General features: G+C 42.2%; 1 protein-coding gene across 3 annotated transcripts in view; it reads right to left on the bottom strand.

Annotated features, from left to right (window-relative positions):
• Positions 1-560: 560 nt before the first annotated feature.
• LOC136628451 (prostaglandin reductase 1-like) overlaps positions 561-27,204 on the bottom strand; it is a 64,249-nt gene continuing 37,605 nt past the window's right edge. For all 3 annotated transcript variants that reach the window (XM_066604371.1, XM_066604370.1, XM_066604372.1), the window contains exons 7-10: positions 10,816-10,971; positions 9,940-10,048; positions 8,138-8,256; positions 561-748 (exon numbers count right to left, since the gene is read on the bottom strand). In XM_066604371.1, coding sequence (XP_066460468.1) covers positions 638-748; positions 8,138-8,256; positions 9,940-10,048; positions 10,816-10,971 — 495 coding nt within the window. In that variant the 3' untranslated portion in view covers positions 561-637. The remainder of the gene's footprint in view (positions 749-8,137; positions 8,257-9,939; positions 10,049-10,815; positions 10,972-27,204) is intronic.

The raw sequence follows: 27,204 nt of genomic DNA, 5'->3' as shown, positions 1-27,204 counted from the left end.
TGTAATAAAAAACAATCAAAAAGTCATACAGTATGTGCTCCAAAATGGTACCAATAGAAACTTGGCGTCCCGCAAAAAGTGAGCTCTTTCACAACTATGTTGACAGAAAAATAAAAGTTATGGCGGTCAGAAGATGGCGGCAGAAAATAATTTTAAAAATGTAATTTCTTTGAAAATAAAAGTAGAACACGGCCCTATCATAAGGAGTTATTGGGTTGAGAAAGTGGCATTACAAAGCTCCGAGCACCAGAATCCCCCCTACTAAATGTTCCACTTACAATACTGGTATCTTATGTTCCTCAAGCACCCCAGCTCAGGGGCTTCTAGACATTGTATTGTACTGCAGGTTACAACAATCGCCACTAGGTGGTGTCATTGCCATAACTGTCCTCACTAAAGGATACAAGTAAAATATCACATAGCGAGAGATTAGGAGTGATGTAGACTTCCTAAAATCACATCGAGACAGAATGCAATGTGACTCAGCATAAAGGAAGGCAGGAAAAAGTTGTGCCAGAAGTCCGGAAACACAATAGAAGTGCCACGTTATACCAAGAAAACCCATTGAACAAGAGTTTATTCCAGTGTACAGCATGACAGATCCCATGGCATTGAGGCAATGGCCATCTGCACCCAGTTAGACTTGGATGATCGCCTTCCCGATGTTGTCTCCTTTGAGCATTCCCATAAATCCGGCCGGCATGTTCTCAAAACCTTTGGTGACATGTTCATGATATTTCACTTTACCCTAAAAGACAATAATGTACATTATATCACAATACTGTATCTATACTGAACTGGCCCATCCAGTGGAACCCAACTACCCACAATACAGTTCGAACCTATAGATTTATGAGTAGAGATGAGCGAACGTACTCGTCCGAGCTTGATATTCGTGCGAATATTACGGTGTTCGGGATGCTCGTTACTCGTAACGAGTACCACGCGGTGTTCCGGTTACTTTCAGTTTCCTCTCTGAGACGTTAGCGCGCTTTTCTGGCCAATTGAAAGACAGGGAAGGCATTACAACTTCCCCCTGTGACGTTCAAGCCCTATATCACCCCCCTGCAGTGAGTGGCTGGGGCGATCAGATGTCACCCGAGTATAAAAATCGGCCCCTCCCGCGGCTCGCCTCAGATGCCTTGTGAGTTAGCTGAGGGACAGTGCTGCTGGTGCCTGAGCTGCTGTAGGGAGAGCGTTAGGAGTTAGTGTAGGCTTCAAGAACCCCAACGGTCCTTCTCAGGGCCACATCTAATAGTGTGCAGTACTGTGTTAGCACTGTATTTTTATTTTTATTTTTTTTCAAAATTGGATCTGCAGAGCATTGCGCCCTGCAATAGGGACAGAAGTGGTGGTTAGGCAGGGAGAGTGTTAGCAGTGAGTGTAGGCTTCAAGAACCCCAACGGTCCTTTCTAGGGCCACATCTATCCGTGTGCAGTACTGTCCAGGCTGCTGTTAGCAGTGTTGCATTTTTTTTTTTTTTTCTCAAAACCGGCTGTGCAGACCATTGCACCCGGCATTAATACTACAGGGATAGAATTGTGTAGGCAGGGCCAGAAGACATACATTATTCATTGAATAGACGCAGTGTTGCTTGTCCTTTGAAAAACAAGGGAAAAAATTCTATTTCGCCTGCCTCTGACAGTCCTCAGGGCTCTGGGTACGTGTGTGCTGCGTGCAGAACGTTAAAAAAAATCAGACGCAGCCAGCTACGTTTTACTGCAGGCTTGCGCCAATTTTTTTCCTGCATGGGAAATCTCTGATCTGCTGGAGCCAATAACTTTGCATCACTGCAGTTCTCTGACACATTTGCAGGGCCACAACACAGTTATTAAACTTAGTAGTATTCATTGAATACACGCAGTGTGGCTTGTCCTTTGAAAAACAAGGGAAAAAAAATTCTATTTTGGCTGCAGGTTTGCGCCACTTTCTTTCCTGCCTGGGAAATCAAATCACTGGTAATACACCATGCTGAGGGGTAGGGGTAGGCCTATAGGACGTGGACGAGGACGCGGAGGCCCAAGTCAGGGTGTGGGCACAGGCCGAGCCAGTGTGGTGGCCAGGGGTAGAGGCAGGGCCAGACCGAATAATCCACCAACTGTTTCCCAAAGCGCCCCCTCGCGCCATGCCACCCTGCACAGGTCAAGGTGCTCTACAGTGTGGCAGTTTTTCACAGAGACGCCTGACGACCGACGAACAGTGGTGTGCAACCTTTGTCGCGCCAAGATCAGCTGGGGAGGCACCACCACCAGCATGCGCAGACATATGATGGCCAAGCACCCCACAAGGTGAGACGATGCCCGTTCACCGCCTCCGGTTTGCACCACTGCCTCTCCCCCTGTGCCCCAACCTGCCACTGAGATCCAACCCCCCTCTGAGGACACAGGCCCTACCGTCTCCTGGCCTGCACCCACACCCTCACCTCCGCTGTCCTCGGCCCCATCCAGCAATGTCTCTCAGTGTAGCGTCCAGACGTCGCTAGCGCCACAGTTTGAATGCAAGCGCAAGTACGACGCCACGCACCCGCACGCTCAAGCGTTAAACGTGCACATTGCAAAATTGATCAGCCTAGAGATGCTGCCGTATAGGCTTGTGGAAACGGAGGCTTTCAAAAGCAGGATGGCGGCGGCGGCCCCGCGCTACTCAGTTCCCAGTCGCCACTACTTTTCCCGATGTGCTGTCCCAGGCCTGCACGACCACGTCTCCCGCAACATTGTACGCGCCCTCACCAACGCGGTTACTGCCAAGGTCCACTTAACAACAGACACGTGGACAAGCACAGGCGGGCAGGGCCATTATATCTCCCTGACGGCACATTGGGTGAATTTAGTGGAGGCTGGGACAGAGTCAGAGCCTGGGACCGCTCACGTCCTACCCACCCCCAGAATGGCAGGCCACAGCTCGGTGGTGGTATCTGCGGCGGTGTATGCTTCCTCCACTAAAGCACCTTCCTCCTCCTCCTCCTCCAACGCAACCTCTGTCTCGCAATCAAGATGTGTCAGCAGCACGTCGCCAGCAGTCGGTGTAACGCGGCATGGCAGCACAGCGGTGGGCAAGCGTCAGCAGGCCGTGCTGAAACTACTCAGCTTAGGAGAGAAGAGGCACACGGCCCACGAACTGCTGCAGGGTCTGACAGAGCAGACCGACCGCTGGCTTGCGCCGCTGAGCCTCCAACCGGGCATGGTCATGTGTGACAACGGCCGTAACCTGGTGGCGGCTCTGCAGCTCGGCAGCCTCACGCACGTGCCATGCCTGGCCCGCGTCTTTAATTTGGTGGTTCAGCGCTTTCTGAAAAGCTACCCCCACTTGTCATACCTGCTCGGAAAGGTGCGCCAGCTCTGCGCACATTTCCGCAAATCCCACACGCACGCTGCCACCCTGCGGACACTGCAACATCGGTTTAATCTGCCAGTGCACCGACTGCTGTGCGACGTGCCCACACAGTGGAACTCTACGCTCCACATGTTGGCCAGACTCTATGAGCAGCGTAGAGCTATAGTGGAATACCAACTCCAACTTGCGCGGCGCAGTGTGAGTCAGCCTCCTCAATTATTTACAGAAGAGTGGCCCTGGTTGGCAGCCATCTGCCAGGTCCTTGGAAAATTTGAGGAGTCTACCCAGGTGGTGAGCGGCGATGCTGCAATCATTAGCGTCACCATTCCTCTGCTATGCATCTTGAGAAGTTCCCTGCAAAGCATAAAGGCAGACGCTTTGCGCTCGGAAACAGAGCCGGGGGAAGACAGTATGTCGCTGGATAGTCAGAGCACCCTCCTGTCTATATCTCAGTGCGTTCAGGAGGAGGAGGAGGAGGAGGAGGATGAGGAGGAGGGGGAAGAGACAGCTTGGCCCACTGCTGAGGGTACCCATGCTGCTTGCCTGTCATCCTTTCAGCGTGTATGGCCTGAGGAGGAGGAGGAAGAGGAGGAGGAGGAGGATCCTGAAAGTGATCTTCCTAGTGAAGACAGCCATGTGTTGGGTACAGGTACCCTGGCACACATGGCTGACTTCATGTTAGGATGCCTTTCTCGTGACCCTCGCGTTACACGCATTCTGGCCACTACGGATTACTGGGTGTACACACTGCTCGACCCACGGTATAAGGAGAGCCTTTGCACTCTCATTCCCGAAGAGGAAAGGGGTTCGAGAATGATGCAATACCACAGGGCGCTGGTGGACAAACTGATGATAAAATTCCCATCCGACAGCGCTAGTGGCAGAAGGCGCAGTTCCGAGGGCCAGGTAGCAGGGGAGGCACAGAGATCATGCAGCATGTACAGCGCAGGCAGGGGAACATTCTCCAAGGCCTTTGCCAGCTTTATGGCTCCCCAGCAAGACTGTGTCACCGCTTCCCAGTCACGGCTGAGTCGGCGGGAGCACTGTAAAAGGATGGTGAGGGAGTACGTAGCCGATCGCACGACCGTCCTCCGTGACGCCTCTGCCCCCTACAACTACTGGGTGTCGAAGCTGGACACGTGGCCTGAACTCGCGCTGTATGCCCTGGAGGTGCTTGCTTGTCCTGCGGCTAGCGTCTTGTCAGAGAGTGTGTTTAGTGTGGCTGGGGGAATCATCACGGATAAGCATACCCGCCTGTCAACCGACAGTGCCGACAGGCTAACACTCATCAAGATGAACAAAGCCTGGATTTCCCCAGACTTCTCTTCTCCACCAGCGGACAGCAGCGATACGTAAGCAATACGTAGGCTGCACCCGCGGATGGAAGCATCGTTCTCTCTCACCATCCAAAACGGGGACATTTCTGCTTCATCAATCTGTGTCTAATATTCCTCCTCCTCCTCCTCCTCCTCCTCCTGCTCCTCCTCCTGAAACCTCACGTAATCACGCCGAACGGGCAGTTTTTCTTAGGGCCACAAGGCTCACTCATAATTTTTCTAAAAAATTTTTATACGTTTCAATGCTCTTAAAAGCGTTGGAACTTTAACTTGAACCAATTTTTCGTTCAACTGGGCTGCCTCCAGGCCTAGTTACCACTTAAGCCACATTAACCAAAGCGATTAATAGGTTTCACCTGCCCTCTTGGTTGGCCATGGCCAATTTTTTGGATGTACATTAGTACTGTTGATACAGCAATTTTTGTGGCCCCTCGCCTACAGTGTAATCATAGCAATTTCTATGTTCTTCGCCTGCACTCATGGTACAGAAAGGTGTGTGGGATTGGCCTACACTTTAGCTACATAAATGTAACTTGTGCCTTGTCTATACTGCAGCTACTGAAATGGAACGAAGACTGCGCTCCCACTATACTGCTGCTTCGGAATTGTTACTGGGGCCTGTCTTGAGTGCTACTATTACTGAAATGGAACGCATACTGTGCTCCCCCTATAATGCTGGTAGTGATATGTTAGTGGGGCCTGTCCTAATGCTACGGCTGAAATGTTACTAATTATGGGCTCTGCCTATACCGCTGCTAATGGTATGTCTCTGGGGTGTGGAAACAGAGGCTTCCCAAAGACATGATGGCGGCGAGGCCATTTCCCACCAACGCTGTTACTGTTAAGGTGCATATAACCACGGACACGTGGAGAGGACACGTAGTGCCTCAAAGACATCCCCCGCCACAGCCCACTTAATCCTGGCCACATTCCGAAAACCAACAAAATAAAACCGCGCTACTAGGTCCGCAGTCACCAACACATTACCACCAACGCGGTTACTGTTAAGGTACATATTACCAGTCTGACTGGGGCATGCAGTGTGGGCCGAAGCCCACCTGCATTAAGCACGACATTACTACCTCAGCTGTGTTGGGCAATGCAATTGGATATTTCTATGTACCGCCGGTGGCTTCCTGGCACCCACCCATGCTGTGGGTCCACAGGGAATTATAAATGCATCTGTTTCCACTTGTAAAGAACCCCAGTCTGACTGGGGCATGCAGTGTGGGCCGAAGCCCACCTGCATTAAGCACGACATTACTACCTCAGCTGTGTTGGGCAATGCAATGGGATATTTTTGTGTATCGCCGGTGGGTTCCAGGGAGCCACCCATGCTGTCGGTCGACAGGGACTTCACAATAGGGAGTTGTACCTGCCTGTGTCTATGAATTAAAAAGCCCGGTCTGACTGGGGCATGCAGAGACACCTTGACAGAATGAATAGTGTGTGGCACATAGGTTCCCCATTGCTATGCCCACGTGTGCAGCTCCTGATGGCGGTGGCACAGGATTCTATTTCTCATTGCTTCTGTACAGCATTGTGGGCTATCGCCCCGCCCCTTTTAAAGAGGTTCGCTGCCTAGCCGTGCCAACCCTCTGCAGTGTGAGCCTGCCGTCCCTCCTCATGGCAGACGCACTTCTAAATAGACATGAGGGTGGTGTGGCATGAGGGCAGCTGAAGGCTGCGCAGGGACACTTTGGTGTGCGCTGTGGGGGGGAGGGGGGGGCGGTTGGGCAGTATGTAACCCAGGAGAAGTGGCAGTGGAGTGTCATGCAGGCAGTGATTGTGCTTTGTTGGAGGTAGTGTGGTGCTTAGCTAAGGTATGCATTGCTAATGAGGGCTTTTCAGAAGTAAAAGTTGTTGGGAGGGGGGGGGGGGGGCACTCTTGCCGCTATTGTGGCTTAATAGTGGGACCTGTGAACTTGAGATGCAGCCCAACATGTAGCCCCTCGGCTGCCCTATCCGTTGCTGTGTCGTTCCCATTACTTTCTTGAATTGCCCAGATTTTCACACAAGGAAACCTTAGCGAGCATCGGCGAAATACAAAAATGCTCCGGTCGCCCATTGACTTTAATGGGGTTCGTTACTGGAAACGAACCCTCGAGCATCGCGAAAAGTTCGTCCCGAGTAACGAGCACCCGAGCATTTTGGTGCTCGCTCATCTCCATTTATGAGGGAATGATCCTAGAAAACATTTTATTGCATTAGTTCCAGTTATGACTTTATTTGATATTACTAGAACCCCTGTAGAATATGAACGTTCCTTTTCTGTAGGACCAGTTTCATATCGATGACTCCTTTATCAATGGTGGCCAGCCTGATCGTCTTGCTTACTGCTTTAAAAAGTCCCGGTAGTCCGCTGCTATATGGAAAGTTGCAGCTGGCCATGCAGTTCCACTTCAGCAACAATGTTTTCAAAGCATTCTATGACATGATGGGTATTTAAGCGAATGGCCAACCATGTGATACAGAGACATGTCAAGTCCGCCAGAGCAAGAGGCGACTCCTCTCCAGATCATGGGAAGGGGGGGTTGCAAGGGACCTCCCTTCCTGACTTGACATGATAGTTTGTATAATCTCGTATTGTAGGGCAGATATGGCAGCGGTTTATGTTGTATCGGCGGTGGCTTGTTTTGTTTATATATGTATATTTTCATTTTATCCTGTAATTTTTTACTTATTTTTGTAACTTTTTTTTTTTTTTTTAACATCTATATCCCCCATGATGTCATATAAGGGGTCATTCACAGTTTTTTTTATTTCACAGTTTTCCACTGTACTGGAGCATAGGAGCCCCAGTTACAGGGGAAAACACCCCCTAGTGTGACAATAGTCACTGTTGGAGCTGATCAGGGGTTTGCTAAGACATGAGGAAGTGAATGTTATGCTGCATTCACACGAACGTATATCGGCTCGGTTTTCACGCCGATATAAGTCGTCCTCATGAGCAGAGGGGGAGGGGGGAGGGGAGAAGAGCCAGGAGCAGGAACTGAGCTCCCGCCCCCTCTCTGCCTCCTCTCCTTCCCTCTGCACTATTTGCAATGGGGAGTGGTGGGACAGGGCGGGGCTAATTCTCGGAACTTAGCCCCGCCCCACCTCCTTTCATTGCAAATAGTGCAGAGGGGTGGAGAGGAGGCAGAGAGGGGGCAGGAGCTCAGTTCCTGCTCCTGGCTCTTTCATCCCCCCCCCCCCCTGCACACGAGGACAACGTATATCGGCTCGGCGTGAAAACCGAGCCGATATACGTTCATGTGAATGCACCCCAAGGCTGATACATTTACCAGGGAAAGACAGTGTCCATTGCAAGAACAAGCTGCTACAATGTAGAAACCATACTGTAACAGTGACTACAGCGAGTACAAAGTAGTTACAATGTATGGAGAACACTGAAATAGATGAAGAGGAATTTAAGAACATTTTTTTCTTCCAATTACCAAATAAAAATGTATATAAATTGTAATTACTTCTAAAAGCCATTGCAGGAGTTGTTTCTGTCCTTCTGCAAACCTGTCTGTCCAGCGATGCACAAGGAAGCCTTCCATACGGAGTTGCTTAAAGATGAAGGCAGGTTGTACACAAGGTCCTACAATGAAGATGAACAAAATGAAAATTAAGACTAGGGCTCATGTCCACGGGCAAAATGTGATTTAAAATCCGCAGCGGATCTCCCGCGTGCAGATCCGCACCCCATAGGGATGCATTGACCACCAGCGGGGTAGATAAATACCCGCGGATCGTCAATAAAAGTGATTTAAAAAAAAATGGAGCATGAAAAAATCTGGACCATGCTCCATTTTCATGCGGGTCTCCCGCGGGGACGGCTCCCGCGGGCTTCTATTGAAGCCTATGGAAGCCGTCCGGATCCGCGGGAGACCTAAAATAGGAATTTAAAGCATTTACTCACCCGCAGCGGACCGCGAAGCTCTTCTCTTCCTGACGGCCGCATCTCCCTTGCTTCGGCTCGGCGGATGTGCCCGGCGCATGCGCGCGGCACGTCGACGACGTGCCGCCGGCGTCAGAAATTCATCCGCCGGCCGAAAATGAAGATCCGGCCGTGAGGAACAGCTGACCTTCCCCGCTCGCTACGGATAGGTAAATACTTTTAAATTGTTATTTTCAGCGCTCATGTCCGCGGGGCAGGAGGGACCCGCTGCAGATTCTCCATGTAGAATCTGCAGCGGATCTGATTTTCCCCGTGGACATGAGGCCTAAACCAAGCCATCTGCAGAGAAACACCGTAATATAATATAATATACCGGGAGCCACAAGACGGAGAAAGAAAAGGGAGTTGCATTAATTAAGCACTGGGACTGCCATATTTGGGTGGGCACTGTCATACCTGACACTTGACTTCTTTGGGCACTGCTGCAGGTTAAATGTTTTACATTGTTCTGAATGTGTTCCTCTTCTTCTCGGCACCATAAAACTATTTTTGTACATTTACGTTAGCTAATTGTTACAAAATGTAACCACCTTTATCAGTACTATTACTTAATATGGTTGGAGAGCTTTAATTTAATTGTATTAGCAAGGGTTTTTTTTTAGGGATTGACCCGTTGTAAACTATTAATCACTTATTCTGAGGATAGGTCAAAAATAGTAGATGGGCAATGGTCAATTGCCCGGGACCCACTGCTAATCAGTGGTTTGCCAGGCTGGCATTCTTGTGCACAGAGCTCATTTATGCAGAAAGCAGACAGCTCTGTTCTTACTGTAGTGGCCAGGCTTGGTATTGCAGGCAAGTTTCCCATTCATTTCAATGGGAACTTGGCTTGCAATACCAAACCTGACAATTATAGTAAAGATAGGGTTGTCTTGCTTCTTGAAGAAATCAGTTCGGCATACGAGTGCACTAGCCAGTTGAACAGCAGATTGGCAGGGGGCCTGGGCAAGGAGGATCTGTCACATTTGGCGTTTTCCTTCAAATATCAAGAAGGTCAACGAATATGTATTGGGGGCCAATATGGGAGTTTTTACAGGACCTTTGCTACTTTGTTAGAAGTTTTTAGGATCTTTAAAAAGGGATTTAGCAGGCACCTGAAATTGGACAATATAATCGCTGAATGGCAAAGCTGAGTTTACGCAACACTTCCATGCTCCACTAGAAGTGGATAGAAAAAGATGTCCAGCAGTCTCTTGTGTAATGAGTGGTGCACCTAACTCTTATGGATATGTATGTCGCATAACTCTGGTGAATGCTCAAATATTAGCAGTATAGTCCAGTCCTTAATATAGTAAAGGAAACCGATTTGCTATAGCAGTGTACCTGATGGCAACACATCACCCTCATTATACACGGATATAGCACCGCACACAGAAATTCTTCCGAAATCCTTCATTTGTGGTAGAGTTGCATCAAAAAACTTCCCTCCGACCTAAAGAACAGAGAACAAAAAGGGTTTATATTGTATACTTGTATTCACATTTATGGACAAGGAGCTACCACAACCACTTTCCGGGCTTCCAAACATATATATCGTTATTCCTTCTGTGTACACAGTTAGACCAAATTCTTGTAATCCATCCAAAAAGTGTAGCTGGTCACTGATAGTAAAACATGATACATCTTTTGCAGACTGTATCCGTTTCTTCCAACCTAAGGGGGTTTGCCTGTTTTTTATATGATACAGGTAAACCAGGACCATTAATAAAAGTTATGAGTCTTATTAACCACTTTTAATGACCAGCTACCGTAAATGTACCACCGGTGGTCAAGGGTAATTTTTGAAGTAGACTGAGGAGCGGAGCCTGCCATGCCATATGAGAGTACGTCTAGGGAAGAATACCTCTGGATTGCTTACCACTCCATGTGTGCACGAACCTGTATGGTGGCACACGACAGGCACTTTGTGTGGCAGAGGTGTTCTTCCCTAGATGTACTCTAGTACGGCATTAGATGGAATCCAAAAGAAAAACCTCTACATGAAGTTGGAGGGGTATGAAGATACAGTATGGTCCCATAGTCCTTTATGCTAGCAGGTTAGTTATGTAAGGAGCGGAACACGTGTGGATCTGTAAAATGGCGCTGTTTGTGAGGCCTTACGCTAGCGGAAGCCACTATCTGGACACAAGCAGTTTGTGTTTAACATAAAATGTCTCTATATAAAAGATATCTCACTGATCTTTATAGTTTGTTACTTACATTCTCAAAGTAGCAGTCGTAGCCTTCCGGAGAGGCCTTCTTCAGGGCTTCGTCCAAAGAGCTCACAGTCTTGTAGTTAAAAGCTACATCAAAGCCAATTTCTTTTAGGTATTTGACTTTGTCATCTGAACCGGCGGCTCCGACTACTTTACAGCCCTAAAGAGAAATGTGACAAATTAGTGATTCTGCACAGTTGGTCTTCACTTCTAATCCGCAGGTTTCCTCTGTCTATGCTACATTGCCAGTTCCATTGTGTTATTAGCTTGAGGGCTTAAACACATCAGCGGGTTGTCATCCCATTTTTGGCCATGATTTTCAATGGTCTTGTTATCCGAATTCTCACATGTTAATACTAGGCGCAAGAAAAGAAAGGACTTACCCCATCTATATCACACATAGATGGGGTAAGGGTAGGACCTTTCCCCCCCCCCCCCCCCCCCCCCCCTCAAACTTGTATGCAATACTGCAGAGTTTGAATAGTCAAAAAAAGACCCCAAAAATATAATTCATTTGCTAATGGACTTCGTAGCAGCGAGCGTATTAGCGCATGTGCCCATCTGTCAGCCTATAATACAGAGGTTGCTGCATGAATGTACACTTGTAGCCCCAGTATGACTAATTGTGCTTAAAGGTCCTTAGACGAGAGGATTATCGTTTGAATGAGCAAATGACCTCACCGCATGTCGTTGGCTCATGCAAATGAGAATCAGTCTTTCACTATCACTGTAAAAATGACTGAGAGGGAATGAAGGAGCGCTGTTTAAACCAATCGATAAGTGAATGAGCCAACGATGATTTTTATACTGTGTAAAATGAATGACGAATGAAAAGTTAATAAATTATTCATCCTTCACTTATTGGCTGCGTTCAGACCAAACGATCACTATCGCCCGTTTGAATGATAATTGTTCTGCTTAATTATATAAACTTAATTTCTTAAAATCACTGAAGCACTGAACACTTAACCCTTTCCAATCCACTGTCTGATGTCTTCCTACATTCTAATTGAAGCTTGTACAGCTTTAATGTCAAAAGATGTCCAACAGGGTAACATAGTAACATAGTATGTAAGGCCGAATGAAGACATTGTCCATCTAGTCCAGCCTGTCTATCCTACTGTGTTGATCCAGAGGAAGGCAAAAAACCCCAAGGCCAGAAGCCAATTAGCCCTTTTGGGGGAAAAATTCCTTCCCGACTCCCTAATGGCAATCAGACTGTTCCCTGGATCAACCCCTAATAGTTCCTACCTGCCTGTATACCAGGATTGACCCTTAACCTAATATTTATATCCTGTAATATCCTTCTTCTCCAGAAAGACATCAAGTCCCCTTTTAAACTCCTCTATCGATTTTGCCATCACCACTTCCTCCGGTAGAGAGTTCCACAGTCTAACCGCTCTTACAGTAAAGAACCCTATGTTGGTGATGAAACCTACTTTCCTCTAATCGTAGCGGATGTCCTCTTGTTACCGTCGTGGTCCTGGGTGTAAACAGATCGCGGGAGAGATCCATGTGTTGTCCCCTCATGTACTTATACATGGTTATTTGGTCGCCTCTTAACCTTCTTTTTTCTAGAGTAAATAGTCCCAATTTGGATAGCCTCTGTGGGTATTCCAGTCCCGTCATTCCATGTATTAGTTTAGTTGCCCTTCTTTGAACCCCTTCAAGCACTGTGACATCTTTCCTGAGCACCGGTGTCCAGAATTGTACGCAGTATTCCATGGGAGGCCTGACAAGTGCCTTATATAATGGAAGGATAATGTTCTCGTCCTTCGCCCCTATACCTCTTTTAATGCACCCCAAGACTTTATTTGCCTTTGCAGCAGCTGACTGGCATTGGTTACTCCAGTTTAGTCTATTATCCACTAATACCCCTAGATCCTTTTCCATATCACTTTTCCCTAGCAGTACCCCATTAAGTGAATATTGGTGACATCCGTTCCTCCTGCCCATGTGCATAGTCTTACATTTTTCAACATTGAACTTCATTTGCCATTTTTCTGCCCAAGCCCCCATCTTATCCAGGTCCGTTTGTAGCCGCACATTGTCCTCCGTTGCATCGATTATATTGTATAATTTTGTGTCATCTGCAAATATTGATATTTTGCTGTGCAGCCCCTCTATCAGGTCATTAATAAATATGTTGAACAGAGTGGGGCCTAATACTGAACCCTGTGGCACCCCGCTAGCGACTGTGGTCCAATCAGAGTACGAACCATTTATTACCACCCTCTGCTTTCTATCGTTGAGCCAATTTTTTACCCACTTACACACGTTTTCGCCCAGTCCGAGCTGCCTCATTTTGTATATTAGCCTATTATGTGGCACGGTGTCAAAGGCTTTAGAGAAGTCCAGATATACAAGATCAATAGATTCTCCCTGGTCCAGCTTAGAGCTTACTTCATCGTAGAAACTGATCAGATTTGTCTGACATGAGCGACCCTTCATGAATCCATGCTGGTGAGGAGTTATTCCCTTAATCTCCTTGAGGTACTCATCGATGGCGTCTCTCAGAATCCCCTTGAAAATTTTTCCCGTTACTGAAGTGAGACTTACTGGCCTGTAGTTACCAGGCTCACTTTTGCTCCCTTTTTTGTAAATTGGAACCACGTTGGCAATGCGCCAGTCCAATGGTACTACTCCGGTCTTGATAGTGTCTAGAAATATTAGGTATAGCGGCCTAGCTATCTCGTCACTTAGTTCCTTTAGTATCCTTGGGTGTAATCCATCAGGGCCCGGTGATTTATCAATTTTAGTTTTCTTTAGACGCTTCCGCACCTCCTCCTGCGTTAGGTATGAGATATTTTGTAAGGGGTTCGTTTTATTCCCCTGCATCTCGTGTGGCATTTCCTTTTCTTTGGTGAACACACTTGAGAAGAAGCTGTTTAGTAGATTTGCTTTCCCTTCGTCATCATCAATGATTTCTCCTGCATTGTTTTTTAAAGGGCCAGCGCTCTCCCTGCAAATCCTTTTGCTGTTTATGTAGTTGAAAAATAGCTTCGGGTTGTTTCTGCTCTCTTTTGCGATCCGTCTTTCTGCTTCCTCCTTGGCAGTTTTGATCGTATCTTTGCATATTTTGTTTTTTTCCCTGTATGATTTTAGCGCTTCTTCGCTGCCTTGTTGCTTTAGTAGTTTGAACGCTTTCTTCTTTTCGTTTATTGCCCCTCCCCTCGTACCGTCTTGTCGAGCCACATTGGTTTCCTTTTAGTTGAGTTTCTTTTATTTTTAAAGGGAATGAACTGCTCACATGAGGTGATTAGGATCCTTTTGAACTTTTCCCATTTCTCCTCCGTACTGATATTTTTGAGGATGTTGTCCCAATTAATGTTACCGATAGTAGTTCTAAGCTCATCAAATTTTGCTTTACTAAAATTTAGTTTCTTTGTCTCTCCCTGATAAGGCTTCCTATTGATTGACAGCTGGAAGTTGATTATATTGTGGTCGCTGTTCCCCAAGTGCCCCTCAACCTGCACCCCCCTTATACGTTCCGGTTTGTTAGTTAGTACTAGGTCCAGAATGGCCCTCCCTCTTGTTGGTTCCTGCACAAGTTGGTTCAGGTAATTGTCTTTAATTACTCTCAAGAACTTATCACCCCTGTGAGATTTGCAGGTTTCGTTCTCCCATGTTATATCTGGGTAATTAAAGTCCCCCATGATAATTACTTCGTTTCGTTTTGACACCTCTTCTATCTGCCTGTGAGGGTTATGAACATATTAATGTATATATGTATGTATCTTTATACGTTTCCGGAGGCTGTAGGCCTAAATTGTACACTCTATTCTGTGTCCTATAAAAAGCTCTGCTAAAATGCTTGTACATTTAGGCTAGTACTTAATTAAGTAGAGGTGTAATCTTAAATGTCCATCATGTCTCCAAGAGCTTGTTTATCTCGTTACACTGATCAAAAGGTTGTATGGAATGCTTTGTTAATGTAGAGTGTGATGATAATCAGGGTACCAGACACGATGTCTACATACAAACAAATAAAGCATTGTTTATAGAGAAGACAAAATTATGTACCAGTAAAACAGGTCGACCTCTGTAAAGCAGTTCAACCTCTGATACGCCTACTATTTTTTGTATAAGAAAGACAAAGTACACAATAAACTCAGATTGCTCTAAGACACGACCGTGATGCCTGTGTCTATTGCTTTCTCATGGTGGCCGGCATAACCAGCTCTGATTTGGAGCCCCACAGCATATTAACGTAACATGGATTTTATCCCTATCAGTAATTGGCGCCCGATCGCGGGGCTTGATGGAACAAGAGGACCACCTACACCTCGAACCCCCCCGGACCCAGATGGGATAAGGAGCCACTCGGAACCACGGATTGACAAAAACTGCGCAGTAAGGTAAGGTTTTATCTTGCCACAATCTATCCGTGCTTCCTGGCTGCTCCTTTCCTGTCCGAGGGGTAAGAAGTGCATGCCTCTTATAAATCTTCAAGCTTTTTAAGAATTCATATGGTGGGCTGAATATGCTGTGCGGGTGTTTAACTGTTATTGTCTTTATTTGTTACCTTGCATGGTCAGTGTACAGAATATGAAACCCTCTTGCCGATCTCGGGAAGGCATGGTATAAATTGTACCAGGGAAGCCTAAAATTTTCAGGGGATAAAATCCCTGATGGGAGCCTCTTATAGGTATAAGAGAAGTAGTTGAGACGGGGGGAAATAAGCAGGGTTGGGAAATACCGACACTTTTAGACAAGTGAGGAAGTACTGACACTTAAAAAAAAAGTAGTAACTGACATGCAAATGTTTTTGTCTTTATGTGTGTGTATAAATGGAAGGACCTGTATGAGAGACTGTGTTATATGGTGTATACTGTCCGGTAACCAGAAACGAAATGAAGCAAAAATGACCAAATGCTGAGCCAGACCACAGGGGGTGGAGCTAGGTGATGTAAGGAGATGGGAGGGAAGAACAATAGGAACAGGTCTTGCTCCACCCTCCACACAGTCCAGCCTAGGTGAGAAGTGTGTCTCCATTTTAAGTGGATGTTGGTGTATATATATGTATATTGTGGTAATGTATAGAGTGAAGGTCACTCTTAGACTCCATGTTAAGTCTCTCACTTGAACAAATGGAGTGACCAAAGGAGGGGCATCTAATTTTATTTCTGAGACTAGTTGTGTGAGATAATAGCCCAGGATTACCACAGTGCATATATGTATATACAGATTCGTGGAATATGTGGAATTCAAAAATATTGAGTTGTGTTAATTTGAATATTATTGAATTAAGATATTAATATGAGATAATTGTGTACTTGAAACACCTGATAAGTACTTTAGTCAAATTAATAGCAAAAGTTCTATTTAAAGTGTATCTCATTTCCAATTAACAACAGTATTTTATTTGAAGAGTGTATAAAGAATATAATAATAAAAATAATAAGCCTCTTGGTGTACATAAACCGCCAGCCATTGTCCATACTGCTGGTAAAGAGGATAAGGTGCGGAAGACTGCACAGAAAAATAGTGAAACAAACAATTGTTTTATGTGTGTGAAAGAATAAAAATAATAAGCCTCTTGGTGTACATAAACCGCCAGCCATTGGCCATACTGCTGGTAAAGAGGATAAGGTGTGATGGATGGCTGGGGAGGTTGGCGGATGAGTGTTGGTCCCCATCCCACTTGTTGGGGTCCCAATCAACTACAGTATGAACCTTTTATAGTGTCTAACTCTCTTTAAAGCGTTGTGAGAGGAGAGCGCCAAGCTGTATAGCGAACACAAATAGACAAACCAACGTGGTGAGAAGGATAATGTTACTCACCGGGTGCTCGGGTGAGACTAGGTAGTCGACTTAGATCTCACCGGCACCGAAATCCTGGAAGGCATATAAGGCTTTTTCCTTTATCCGTAGAGAGCCGCACAGCATGGGTTACGGGTCATCGTAAAAATTATTCAGAACCCGTTACGATTCGTTCAAGGGAGGAAAAAAGAAAAACAAGTCTTGCGCTCACGGGAAAAAGCAGGAACGAAAGTAAATTGATTATTTTTAGCTTAATCAATTTTATTACGTATATATTTTTTTTTTTAAACAACAGTCTGAGCTACGCGTTTCTGCGACTTATAAGTCGCCTTTTTCAAGCTCAATAGTACAATAACACTCAGTCAATTTATATAAAAGTTTAAAGGGCTGGCTTACCAGAACATGTGCAATTATCAGTGCATGCTGATCGATTACTAAAAGTGGGCGGGGTTACCGCTACCTAGGGATAATTAGTTGGACGTGATTACGTCCTTTTTGACTCATTAGTATGCGTGTCAAGTTTTTTTTGAATATACTAAACTTTATCAATGTATTTGTACTCTCCAGCATTCGTTCATTTGTTTGATCCATCTACTAAAGGGATAGTACTCCACTTAGTAGTTTATAAATATCATATATAACTATAATTTAAATCACAACAACGATATAGAAAAGGAAACTTATTAGATATAAAATTCATGACATCTAATATATTATTTAGCATTTTATAAACACCTTAATGTAAAAGCAATCATTAATATAAATACTGGTACTGGAATAACCATACAATACCATAATAGGAAAATACATTGTATCCCGACAATTCTAAAAAATCATTTTACTATTAAAAAGATTTTTTGTTATTATGAAAAAAATTTTTTTATATATAAAAAATTTTTACATTCATTTTTTTTAAAAAAATTTTTAAAAAAAATTATTTTCAAATTTTTTCCAACATTTCATTAAGTCCCGCAGGAACTAGTGTATTTAGTCTATAGATCCAATATATACATTTCTTTTTTCCTTAATGCTGAGATGGATTTTGAATCTATACTTTCTAGTGGGGTAACGAGCATTTTGGATGCATCTCCATCATGGAAGTCATGGAAATGTCGGGAAAGACTATGGTTCCGAAAATTTTTTAAAATATTTTGTCGATGATTCCCAACTCTCATTTTTAGCTTGTTTATAGTTCTCCCTATATAACTTAACTTGCAGGGGCATTCTATGAGGTAGATTACTTTAGAACTATTACAATTTAATTTTTGGGAGATTTTAAAACATACATTTTTTTTACTGTTTAAAACCTCTTTTCTACTGTGTGAGATTAATGGACAACATTTACAATTTTTTTGAAAGCATTTAAAAACACCAGTTTTTAATGGATCCTCACATCTATTTTTATTTTCCTTTTTATTTTTAATGGGATTAGAGGGGGCGATCATATTCTGTAGGGTCTTATTACGTTTAAAAATTAAAGTAGGTTTATTCTCTAGAAATTTAGACAAAAAGGGGTCACTCTGTAAAATTGGCCAATGTTTACTTATTATTTTCTTTATTTCTTTATTATCATCATTATATCTGGTTAAAAATATTGGATTTATTTTATCCTTTCTTTTAAAAAAATTTTTTTCAACAATTTTATTCACTGGGTTTTGCGGGGTTAATAATTTTTTATGTGCATCTTCTATTATTTTTAGTGGGTATCTTTTTTCTCTAAACCTGTCCTTAATGATCTGCGCCTGTTTTTCAAAATCGTCATCGTGATAGCAATTTCTTCTAACTCTTTTTAGTTGGCTGTAGGGTATATTTTTCTTCCAGCTAGTTGCATGACAACTGCGGTAGTCGAGATAGGAGTTTTTGTCAATTTTTTTAAAATGGGTTTTACTTACTATTAAATCATTGAAAGGCATTAAAACTAGGTCTAAAAACACTATTTCAGTATAACTAAAATTATATGTAAACTTTAAATTGTTAGTATTATTATTTAAATTATCAATATATAAAAGAAGACTCGCTTCTGTCCCTTTCCATACTATTAAAATATCATCTATATACCTACGATATAAAACAATATTATTATTGCTAGTTTTATTTTTTTCAAAAAATCCCATGTATAGGTTAGCTAACGCAGGTGCGGCTTTACAGCCCATTGCGGTGCCCTGCGTTTGCAAATAAAATTTTTTATTGTAGGTAAAATAATTATTGGTCAATAAAAAATCTATCGCTTCTAAAATGAATATTTTTTGATTTAAGGGCATTAAAGGATCGCTATCTAGGAAATTTTTTACGGCTAAAATACCTAATTGGTGAGGAATGCATGTGTATAAAGATTCTACATCTAGCGTGCATAAAATGTAATCTGTTTTCCATTTAAAATTTTTTATTAAATTTAAAAGGTGATTTTAATATAGAAGATCCAATCACCACTGGTTTGAAACAAAAAACTAAATTTTACCCAACAGAATCTAAAGGAATATTTATTGAATCCTTTTATCATAACGTTTTAAAAGATTTTACTAGCATGTGTGATGCAGACGTAAAAACTAGGATTAATAAATCTAATTTATCCATGAGAGAAAAAATTGCGATTCAAGAACTACGTAACAACAAAGAATTAGTGATAAAAAGGGCCGACAAGGGGGGTGGTATCGTGATAATGGACTATGCCCGGTATGATGATATTAATCTAACATTGGTAAATAATACAGATAATTATAAAAAATTGCCTAAAGACCCCCTAGTAGTTATTCAAAAAAACCTAAAAAAATTGGTGGAAAACGGTCTTTTAAATAATAGCCTCACAAAGGAGGAAGCTTTATTCATTACATCTATCGAATCAGAAACCCCTTTTTTGTACCATCTGCCAAAAGTACATAAGTGCACAATTAATCCACCGGGGAGACCCATTATTTCGGGAGTAAATTCAGTTACGAGTGGTCTGGCAGCATATATAGATCGTATCCTACAAAAATACGTTTTAACACTCCCAACATTTTTAAAAGACACGGGTCACCTTTTAAATTTAATAAAAAATTTTAAATGGAAAACAGATTACATTTTATGCACGCTAGATGTAGAATCTTTATACACATGCATTCCTCACCAATTAGGTATTTTAGCCGTAAAAAATTTCCTAGATAGCGATCCTTTAATGCCCTTAAATCAAAAAATATTCATTTTAGAAGCGATAGATTTTTTATTGACCAATAATTATTTTACCTACAATAAAAAATTTTATTTGCAAACGCAGGGCACCGCAATGGGCTGTAAAGCCGCACCTGCGTTAGCTAACCTATACATGGGATTTTTTGAAAAAAATAAAACTAGCAATAATAATATTGTTTTATATCGTAGGTATATAGATGATATTTTAATAGTATGGAAAGGGACAGAAGCGAGTCTTCTTTTATATATTGATAATTTAAATAATAATACTAACAATTTAAAGTTTACATATAATTTTAGTTATACTGAAATAGTGTTTTTAGACCTAGTTTTAATGCCTTTCAATGATTTAATAGTAAGTAAAACCCATTTTAAAAAAATTGACAAAAACTCCTATCTCGACTACCGCAGTTGTCATGCAACTAGCTGGAAGAAAAATATACCCTACAGCCAACTAAAAAGAGTTAGAAGAAATTGCTATCACGATGACGATTTTGAAAAACAGGCGCAGATCATTAAGGACAGGTTTAGAGAAAAAAGATACCCACTAAAAATAATAGAAGATGCACATAAAAAATTATTAACCCCGCAAAACCCAGTGAATAAAATTGTTGAAAAAAATTTTTTTAAAAGAAAGGATAAAATAAATCCAATATTTTTAACCAGATATAATGATGATAATAAAGAAATAAAGAAAATAATAAGTAAACATTGGCCAATTTTACAGAGTGACCCCTTTTTGTCTAAATTTCTAGAGAATAAACCTACTTTAATTTTTAAACGTAATAAGACCCTACAGAATATGATCGCCCCCTCTAATCCCATTAAAAATAAAAAGGAAAATAAAAATAGATGTGAGGATCCATTAAAAACTGGTGTTTTTAAATGCTTTCAAAAAAATTGTAAATGTTGTCCATTAATCTCACACAGTAGAAAAGAGGTTTTAAACAGTAAAAAAAAATGTATGTTTTAAAATCTCCCAAAAATTAAATTGTAATAGTTCTAAAGTAATCTACCTCATAGAATGCCCCTGCAAGTTAAGTTATATAGGGAGAACTATAAACAAGCTAAAAATGAGAGTTGGGAATCATCGACAAAATATTTTAAAAAATTTTCGGAACCATAGTCTTTCCCGACATTTCCATGACTTCCATGATGGAGATGCATCCAAAATGCTCGTTACCCCACTAGAAAGTATAGATTCAAAATCCATCTCAGCATTAAGGAAAAAAGAAATGTATTGGATCTATAGACTAAATACACTAGTTCCTGCGGGACTTAATGAAATGTTGGAAAAAATTTGAAAATAATTTTTTTTAAAAATTTTTTTAAAAAAAATGAATGTAAAAATTTTTTATATATAAAAAAATTTTTTTCATAATAACAAAAAATCTTTTTAATAGTAAAATGATTTTTTAGAATTGTCGGGATACAATGTATTTTCCTATTATGGTATTGTATGGTTATTCCAGTACCAGTATTTATATTAATGATTGCTTTTACATTAAGGTGTTTATAAAATGCTAAATAATATATTAGATGTCATGAATTTTATATCTAATAAGTTTCCTTTTCTATATCGTTGTTGTGATTTAAATTATAGTTATATATGATATTTATAAACTACTAAGTGGAGTACTATCCCTTTAGTAGATGGATCAAACAAATGAACGAATGCTGGAGAGTACAAATACATTGATAAAGTTTAGTATATTCAAAAAAAACTTGACACGCATACTAATGAGTCAAAAAGGACGTAATCACGTCCAACTAATTATCCCTAGGTAGCGGTAACCCCGCCCACTTTTAGTAATCGATCAGCATGCACTGATAATTGCACATGTTCTGGTAAGCCAGCCCTTTAAACTTTTATATAAATTGACTGAGTGTTATTGTACTATTGAGCTTGAAAAAGGCGACTTATAAGTCGCAGAAACGCGTAGCTCAGACTGTTGTTTAAAAAAAAAATATATACGTAATAAAATTGATTAAGCTAAAAATAATCAATTTACTTTCGTTCCTGCTTTTTCCCGTGAGCGCAAGACTTGTTTTTCTTTTTTCCTCTCTTTAAAGCGTAATTTGAACTAAGTCTTGCTCCTTGCAGCAATATATATTAATAGCGCTGTGAACAGGATTACGCAGAGAGTAATACACTAGTTTGTTTTAAAGGAAAATTTTGATAAACTGATAGTTGAAGAATTTCTTGTGATAATCTGGCATAGTGTGAAAATGTCGCCGTTTAAGAAAATCCGAAATAGTACGAAAATGTCGGTAGCTAAGAACAAAGAAGTGTCCGATGAATTGTTAATAATGCCAGGGTGGAATAAAGCCCCCTATAATATATTGGCCGCTGAGTGGTCGCAGTGTGATGAATATCAGTATGTGGGTAGAAATGGGCATAAGTTGTATTGTGTTGTGTTTGTCATTGGGTAGCCTATTCTGAGCGAATTGTGTAAAAACCGCGGTACTAAGAGTTTTTCTTATCTATACATAATTCGCTCATTATTGGAAGTCTGGTGTACAGTAAATACAATCCCAATTTCTACTTCACATATTATCAGTCCGTATAGGAATGAATAAAACCCCCCTTAGTGAGTGTGAATTTGCAGTTTTTGTAAGGTGGGGGCAAGTGTATTACATTCTGGGTTAATCTTAAATAGTCAGCCCAGGTTAGTTACACACAATAGAAGATGGTCACAGGCAGTGGAACCTGTTATACAGCTTTGCTATCTGTCTGGACAAGTTTCTGTGTTCTATAGAAGATAAGATAAATTTCAAAGGGTGGGGAGTACTGGGCTTTAGAAGACCTACTTGTCTTTGCAAAGAAATCTGAATTAAGAATTGGTTATATTTGGCTACATAGGAAGTATGTTGTATCATATATATATATATATATATATATATATATATATATATATATATATATACTGTTCAGTAGCTGAAAATGAAATGAGAAAAGAATTCAAAGATGTTCTCTCATTGTCGGGTTAGTTCCCTCTTCCATCTTCACCCCCTCCATCTCAATTCCAACCGTCTCCTCCCCACCCTATGCCAAGTCATCCACTCCAAGGTCAAACATTGGACTGGAGGGATGGACCTGCTGGCATTGTGGACAACAGAACCCGGATTGGAGAGAGAGCTGCCCTGCTTGCGGAGCTCCTCGGTGCAAACCGGTTATGCCTATGCTCACTAGATCCTAGGCTAGTGAGTGGAAGCATGAGGACAAGAAAGAGATGCAGGGAGCGGAGGGTGGAATAGGAGCAGATGTAAAACAGGGAAGGCAGTGGGAACGATAATCTAAAATTATGTGAAAAACTATTGTGGCACAGATTAGGATTAAATTAATCATAGAGAATTGAGAAATGGTAAAATATTTTTAATTTGTCTGGAACATTGGGAAAAAGAAAAACAAAAATTTGAGAGAATCCTCCTTGTCTCTTTCTAATATCACACAAAGAGAAGGAAGAAAGTGTAAAACAATTCTATGCCCGCCTTCAACAACATTAGTCAGATCTGGGGTATAGGGGCATAGAAAAGATGGGCAAACATGTACTTAGTATGGCCTTTGTAGAAGGTCTATTGGAATCCCTAAGGTCATAGATAATAAACCAGAGTGGAGACAGTCTGAATCTCCGGCCCTTTTTCAGACAAAAGGGCATTTATGTAACTGTCCTGCAGGCTTGGACTCCGCCTGAGGGGACTGTGCTGTTGCAATATGTTAATGACTTTCCAGCTTTGTGCTGAGGATCTGAAACATGTCAATCTGCATCTATTTCTCTTCTAAAAATTTTTTTTTAGCAGAAAATGGCTGCAAGGCTTAAAAAGGAAAAATTACAGCTTTGTAAACAAAAGGTTGTTGTCTAGCTCAAGAAGGCAGACATCTCACAGAACGACGCAGGGCTGCAGTTCAAGCCATTTCTGTATCTTCTTCTGCTGCCAAAGCTTCGCACCTTTTTGGGACTTGTCTCATACTGCCGTCCCTGGCCTTTCATGCGACAGCAGTATTGACGCAAAAACATGGAGGACGTCCACGGTCACTTGGGTATTACTCCATGAGATTGGATCCGGTAGCCCGAGGAGCCCCCTCCTGTGTCTGTGCGGTGGCAGCAGTACAAGCAATGGTTGACAAATCTTCTGAGTTGGTCCTGGACTACCCCCTAGTGGTTCTCACCCCTCATGACATCCAGAGTATACTCACTCAAGTACAACCTAAACACCTGTCTCTAGCTCGTCAAATAAGGTTGCAATGTGCTTTGCTCATGCCCCCCCTTTAATATTTCTTTTCAATGGTGAACCCGGCTACTCTTCTTCCAATCGAGTATCCTGTTTCAAATGGGGGAGGGGGAGGCATAGGTGATCAAATGGGGGAGGGGGAGGCATAGGTGATCAAATGGGGGAGGGGGAGGCATAGGTGATCTATGTATTACTGATCAGCTATTTTTAAAAATTTTTGCAAATAAGAACGTGATCTATTTGGAATAGAATATCAGCATGATTGTCTAGCATTGATGCAACAAGAAAAGTTTAAAGAGTTATTGAAACCCCTTGTTAATACATATTTTGAGTTGTTTTTATAGATGGTACCAGGGTGATTGATGACTCCACACCAGATATGCAGTGTTCACACAACAAGATCTCTAAAAGCAGAATGCCTCCGCATGTCTCAGTACAAGAAGCGGAACTGAAGGCCCTCACTGAGGCGTGTAGAGTGACAGAAGGTAACCATTTACACTGACTCCTGGTATGTATTCGGCATAGATCATGGTTACGGCCCAATATGGAAGGCCAGACATTTTTAAACTTCTGTAGGACAACCCATTGAGAATGGTGTAGCAGTACAGAACCTTATGAAAGCCCTACTCCTACCAGACAAAGTACCAATCCTGAAGGTGAAAGCTCATACTAAAGCCAACAGTGCAGAAGCAAAAGGCAACGCCCTAGCAGACTTCAGCGCAGACAGCGGCCCTCAAGCCGTGGAAGAAAGAAGAAAAGAAGATACTGACCGCACAAGTCAGAGACTATGATTTGGACTTTGATAAAAATTTGAACATTGATGTACTAAAGACATTACAGTCACAAGCCAGCAAAGAAGAAAAAGATAAATGGACTAATATGAGAGCAGTAGAACAGGGTGGCGTATGGCAAACAGTCAGTAACTTGCCTACCACGATCCCTGTACCCCATGATGGCCCAGCTGATCCATGGAAAGACTCACCTATCGAAGGCAGCTATGTTACCTACGCTTGAGAGAGAAAGGGTTGCCCCCTGGGTTCTTTGTAGCTGCTACATCATTTGTCCAGTTTTGCATGAGCTATGCCGTAAGCAACAGGGTAGAAGTAAATTGACCACAAAGGCACTTGCCAGGACCACTCTACCCATTTCAGGGATTGCAAATTGACGACATTCAGCTCCCACGTGTTGGGAAGTATGAATATGTGCTTGTTGTTGTTGATGTTTTTCAGGTTGGAGGCGTACCCTGTTACAAAAGTAAATGAGCAGGTAACCGAAAAGAAGCTCATGAATAAGGTAATCTGCAGATACGGGGTACCAGAGGTAATCGAGTCAGATAGAGGTACACATTTCACAGGTGAAATAATGCAACACTTCATGTCTGCCCTGGGTAACTCCCAGGCATTTGACACCCCTTATCATCCACAAAGAGCCAGAAAACCATATTGCATTATAATATTTCTCTTCAGGCAATGAAACCCTGCACCAGAGGAAAACGAAAATGGTATGATACCCTATTAGGGGGAATTGGTACAGGTGTAGGGGTTCTAAACTCTATAGATTTAGAGGTGATGAAGAATAAAATGGCTGGGGTGGGACAGGATGTTTCTAGATTGATAAATGTTCAGGCACAATGCATGCTTTCCTTGTTCCTCCCCTGATGTCTTGCATTAGGATATGATAAGGATGTATTAACGCTTTTTAATCTGGTTTTGCGGTTTAAAAGGATTTGTTTGTAAATATGAGTAAATTCATGAACTATACACAATGTAGCCTGCAATATGTATATATGATTCACGAGAGGGACAAAGCAGTCAGATGTTATGACAAATAATGAAAAATTGTGGAGAAATATTTTCAAGAATGTAATTCCAGTAGCATCTTGGATACGGCCCCGGGCTGATAGTGTAGAATGCTCTGATGAGTATAGCACTGGGGAAATGATTTTATGATGTAAAGGACACAAGCCTGATGTGTAAGTTTGTAGTACTACCTGTGGTGTTTGGACCGCCTCTATATGTTTTACAATATTGGTTGCCCAAGTTCACAGGTACTATGATTTATAGTGAAAATAAAACCCATGGTATAGAGAACTGTGAAGAAACACTGGATGGCCTAGCATGCGGACGGAGTACAGCCGCATATGAGCCATGTTTCCAGCAGCCTTCAATCAGCATATGTGATTGGACGGTGTTACCTGCTTCTTCTATATGCTGATAGAAGTTGGCCCCCAATATATATGCTTTGTTACCAACCAAACTAAAACCACCAGTATGTATAATCTCACCACTCCATTGTCTGGATGTATACAGAACATATCGGTGATACATAGATTTACAGAAACTTACACATTTTTGCCAGATGCTGAAGCAACATTAAGGTACTACTGGTACCCAGATGCTATCCCTATGTCAACTCTGACAGTATCCTTGGGTAGAATTGTAAGACTAATGATAGATACTGAACACCTTTAAAAGCATTTGGATGTTACTAACCTCTCCCTTATGGAATTAGAAAAATGTATGGGTAGGAGATAAGCTACTCAGCCTAGGTACTAAGATCCAGGTAGACACAGAGTATAACTGGTATGATATTTTTACTGAATGGTCACCTACAGCAGGAAAGATGATGGATTTTATGTTTCACCCATTATTAATACTGTTTCTTTTGTTCATTCTTTTGAGTGTTTGCAATTAATGGACATTCTGTGGGATACGGAGACAAGCAAATTATCTGGAATCGCTCCCTCTACGATATCGTTAAAACAGTCATACGTAAAAGAGCAACAACAGTGGGGATCCGGCGAAGAGGATAGAAAGACTGGCGGGGGTGGCTTAGCACCCCTGATAGTACCACTACAAAGGCTCTTTTCAAGATGGACTGTTTCAAATGGGGGATTGTGAGGGTTATGAACATATTAATGTATATATGTATGTATCTTTATACGTTTCCGGAGGCTGTAGGCCTAAATTGTACACTCTATTCTGTGTCCTATAAAAAGCTCTGCTAAAATGCTTGTACATTTAGGCTAGTACTTAATTAAGTAGAGGTGTAATCTTAAATGTCCATCATGTCTCCAAGAGCTTGTTTATCTCGTTACACTGATCAAAAGGTTGTATGGAATGCTTTGTTAATGTAGAGTGTGATGATAATCAGGGTACCAGACACGATGTCTACATACAAACAAATAAAGCATTGTTTATAGAGAAGACAAAATTATGTACCAGTAAAA

This window comes from Eleutherodactylus coqui, chromosome 5, assembly GCF_035609145.1.
Source record: "Eleutherodactylus coqui strain aEleCoq1 chromosome 5, aEleCoq1.hap1, whole genome shotgun sequence".
Classification (NCBI taxonomy): Eukaryota; Metazoa; Chordata; class Amphibia; order Anura; family Eleutherodactylidae; genus Eleutherodactylus; species Eleutherodactylus coqui.
This window is presented reverse-complemented; position numbering and strand designations above follow the sequence as displayed.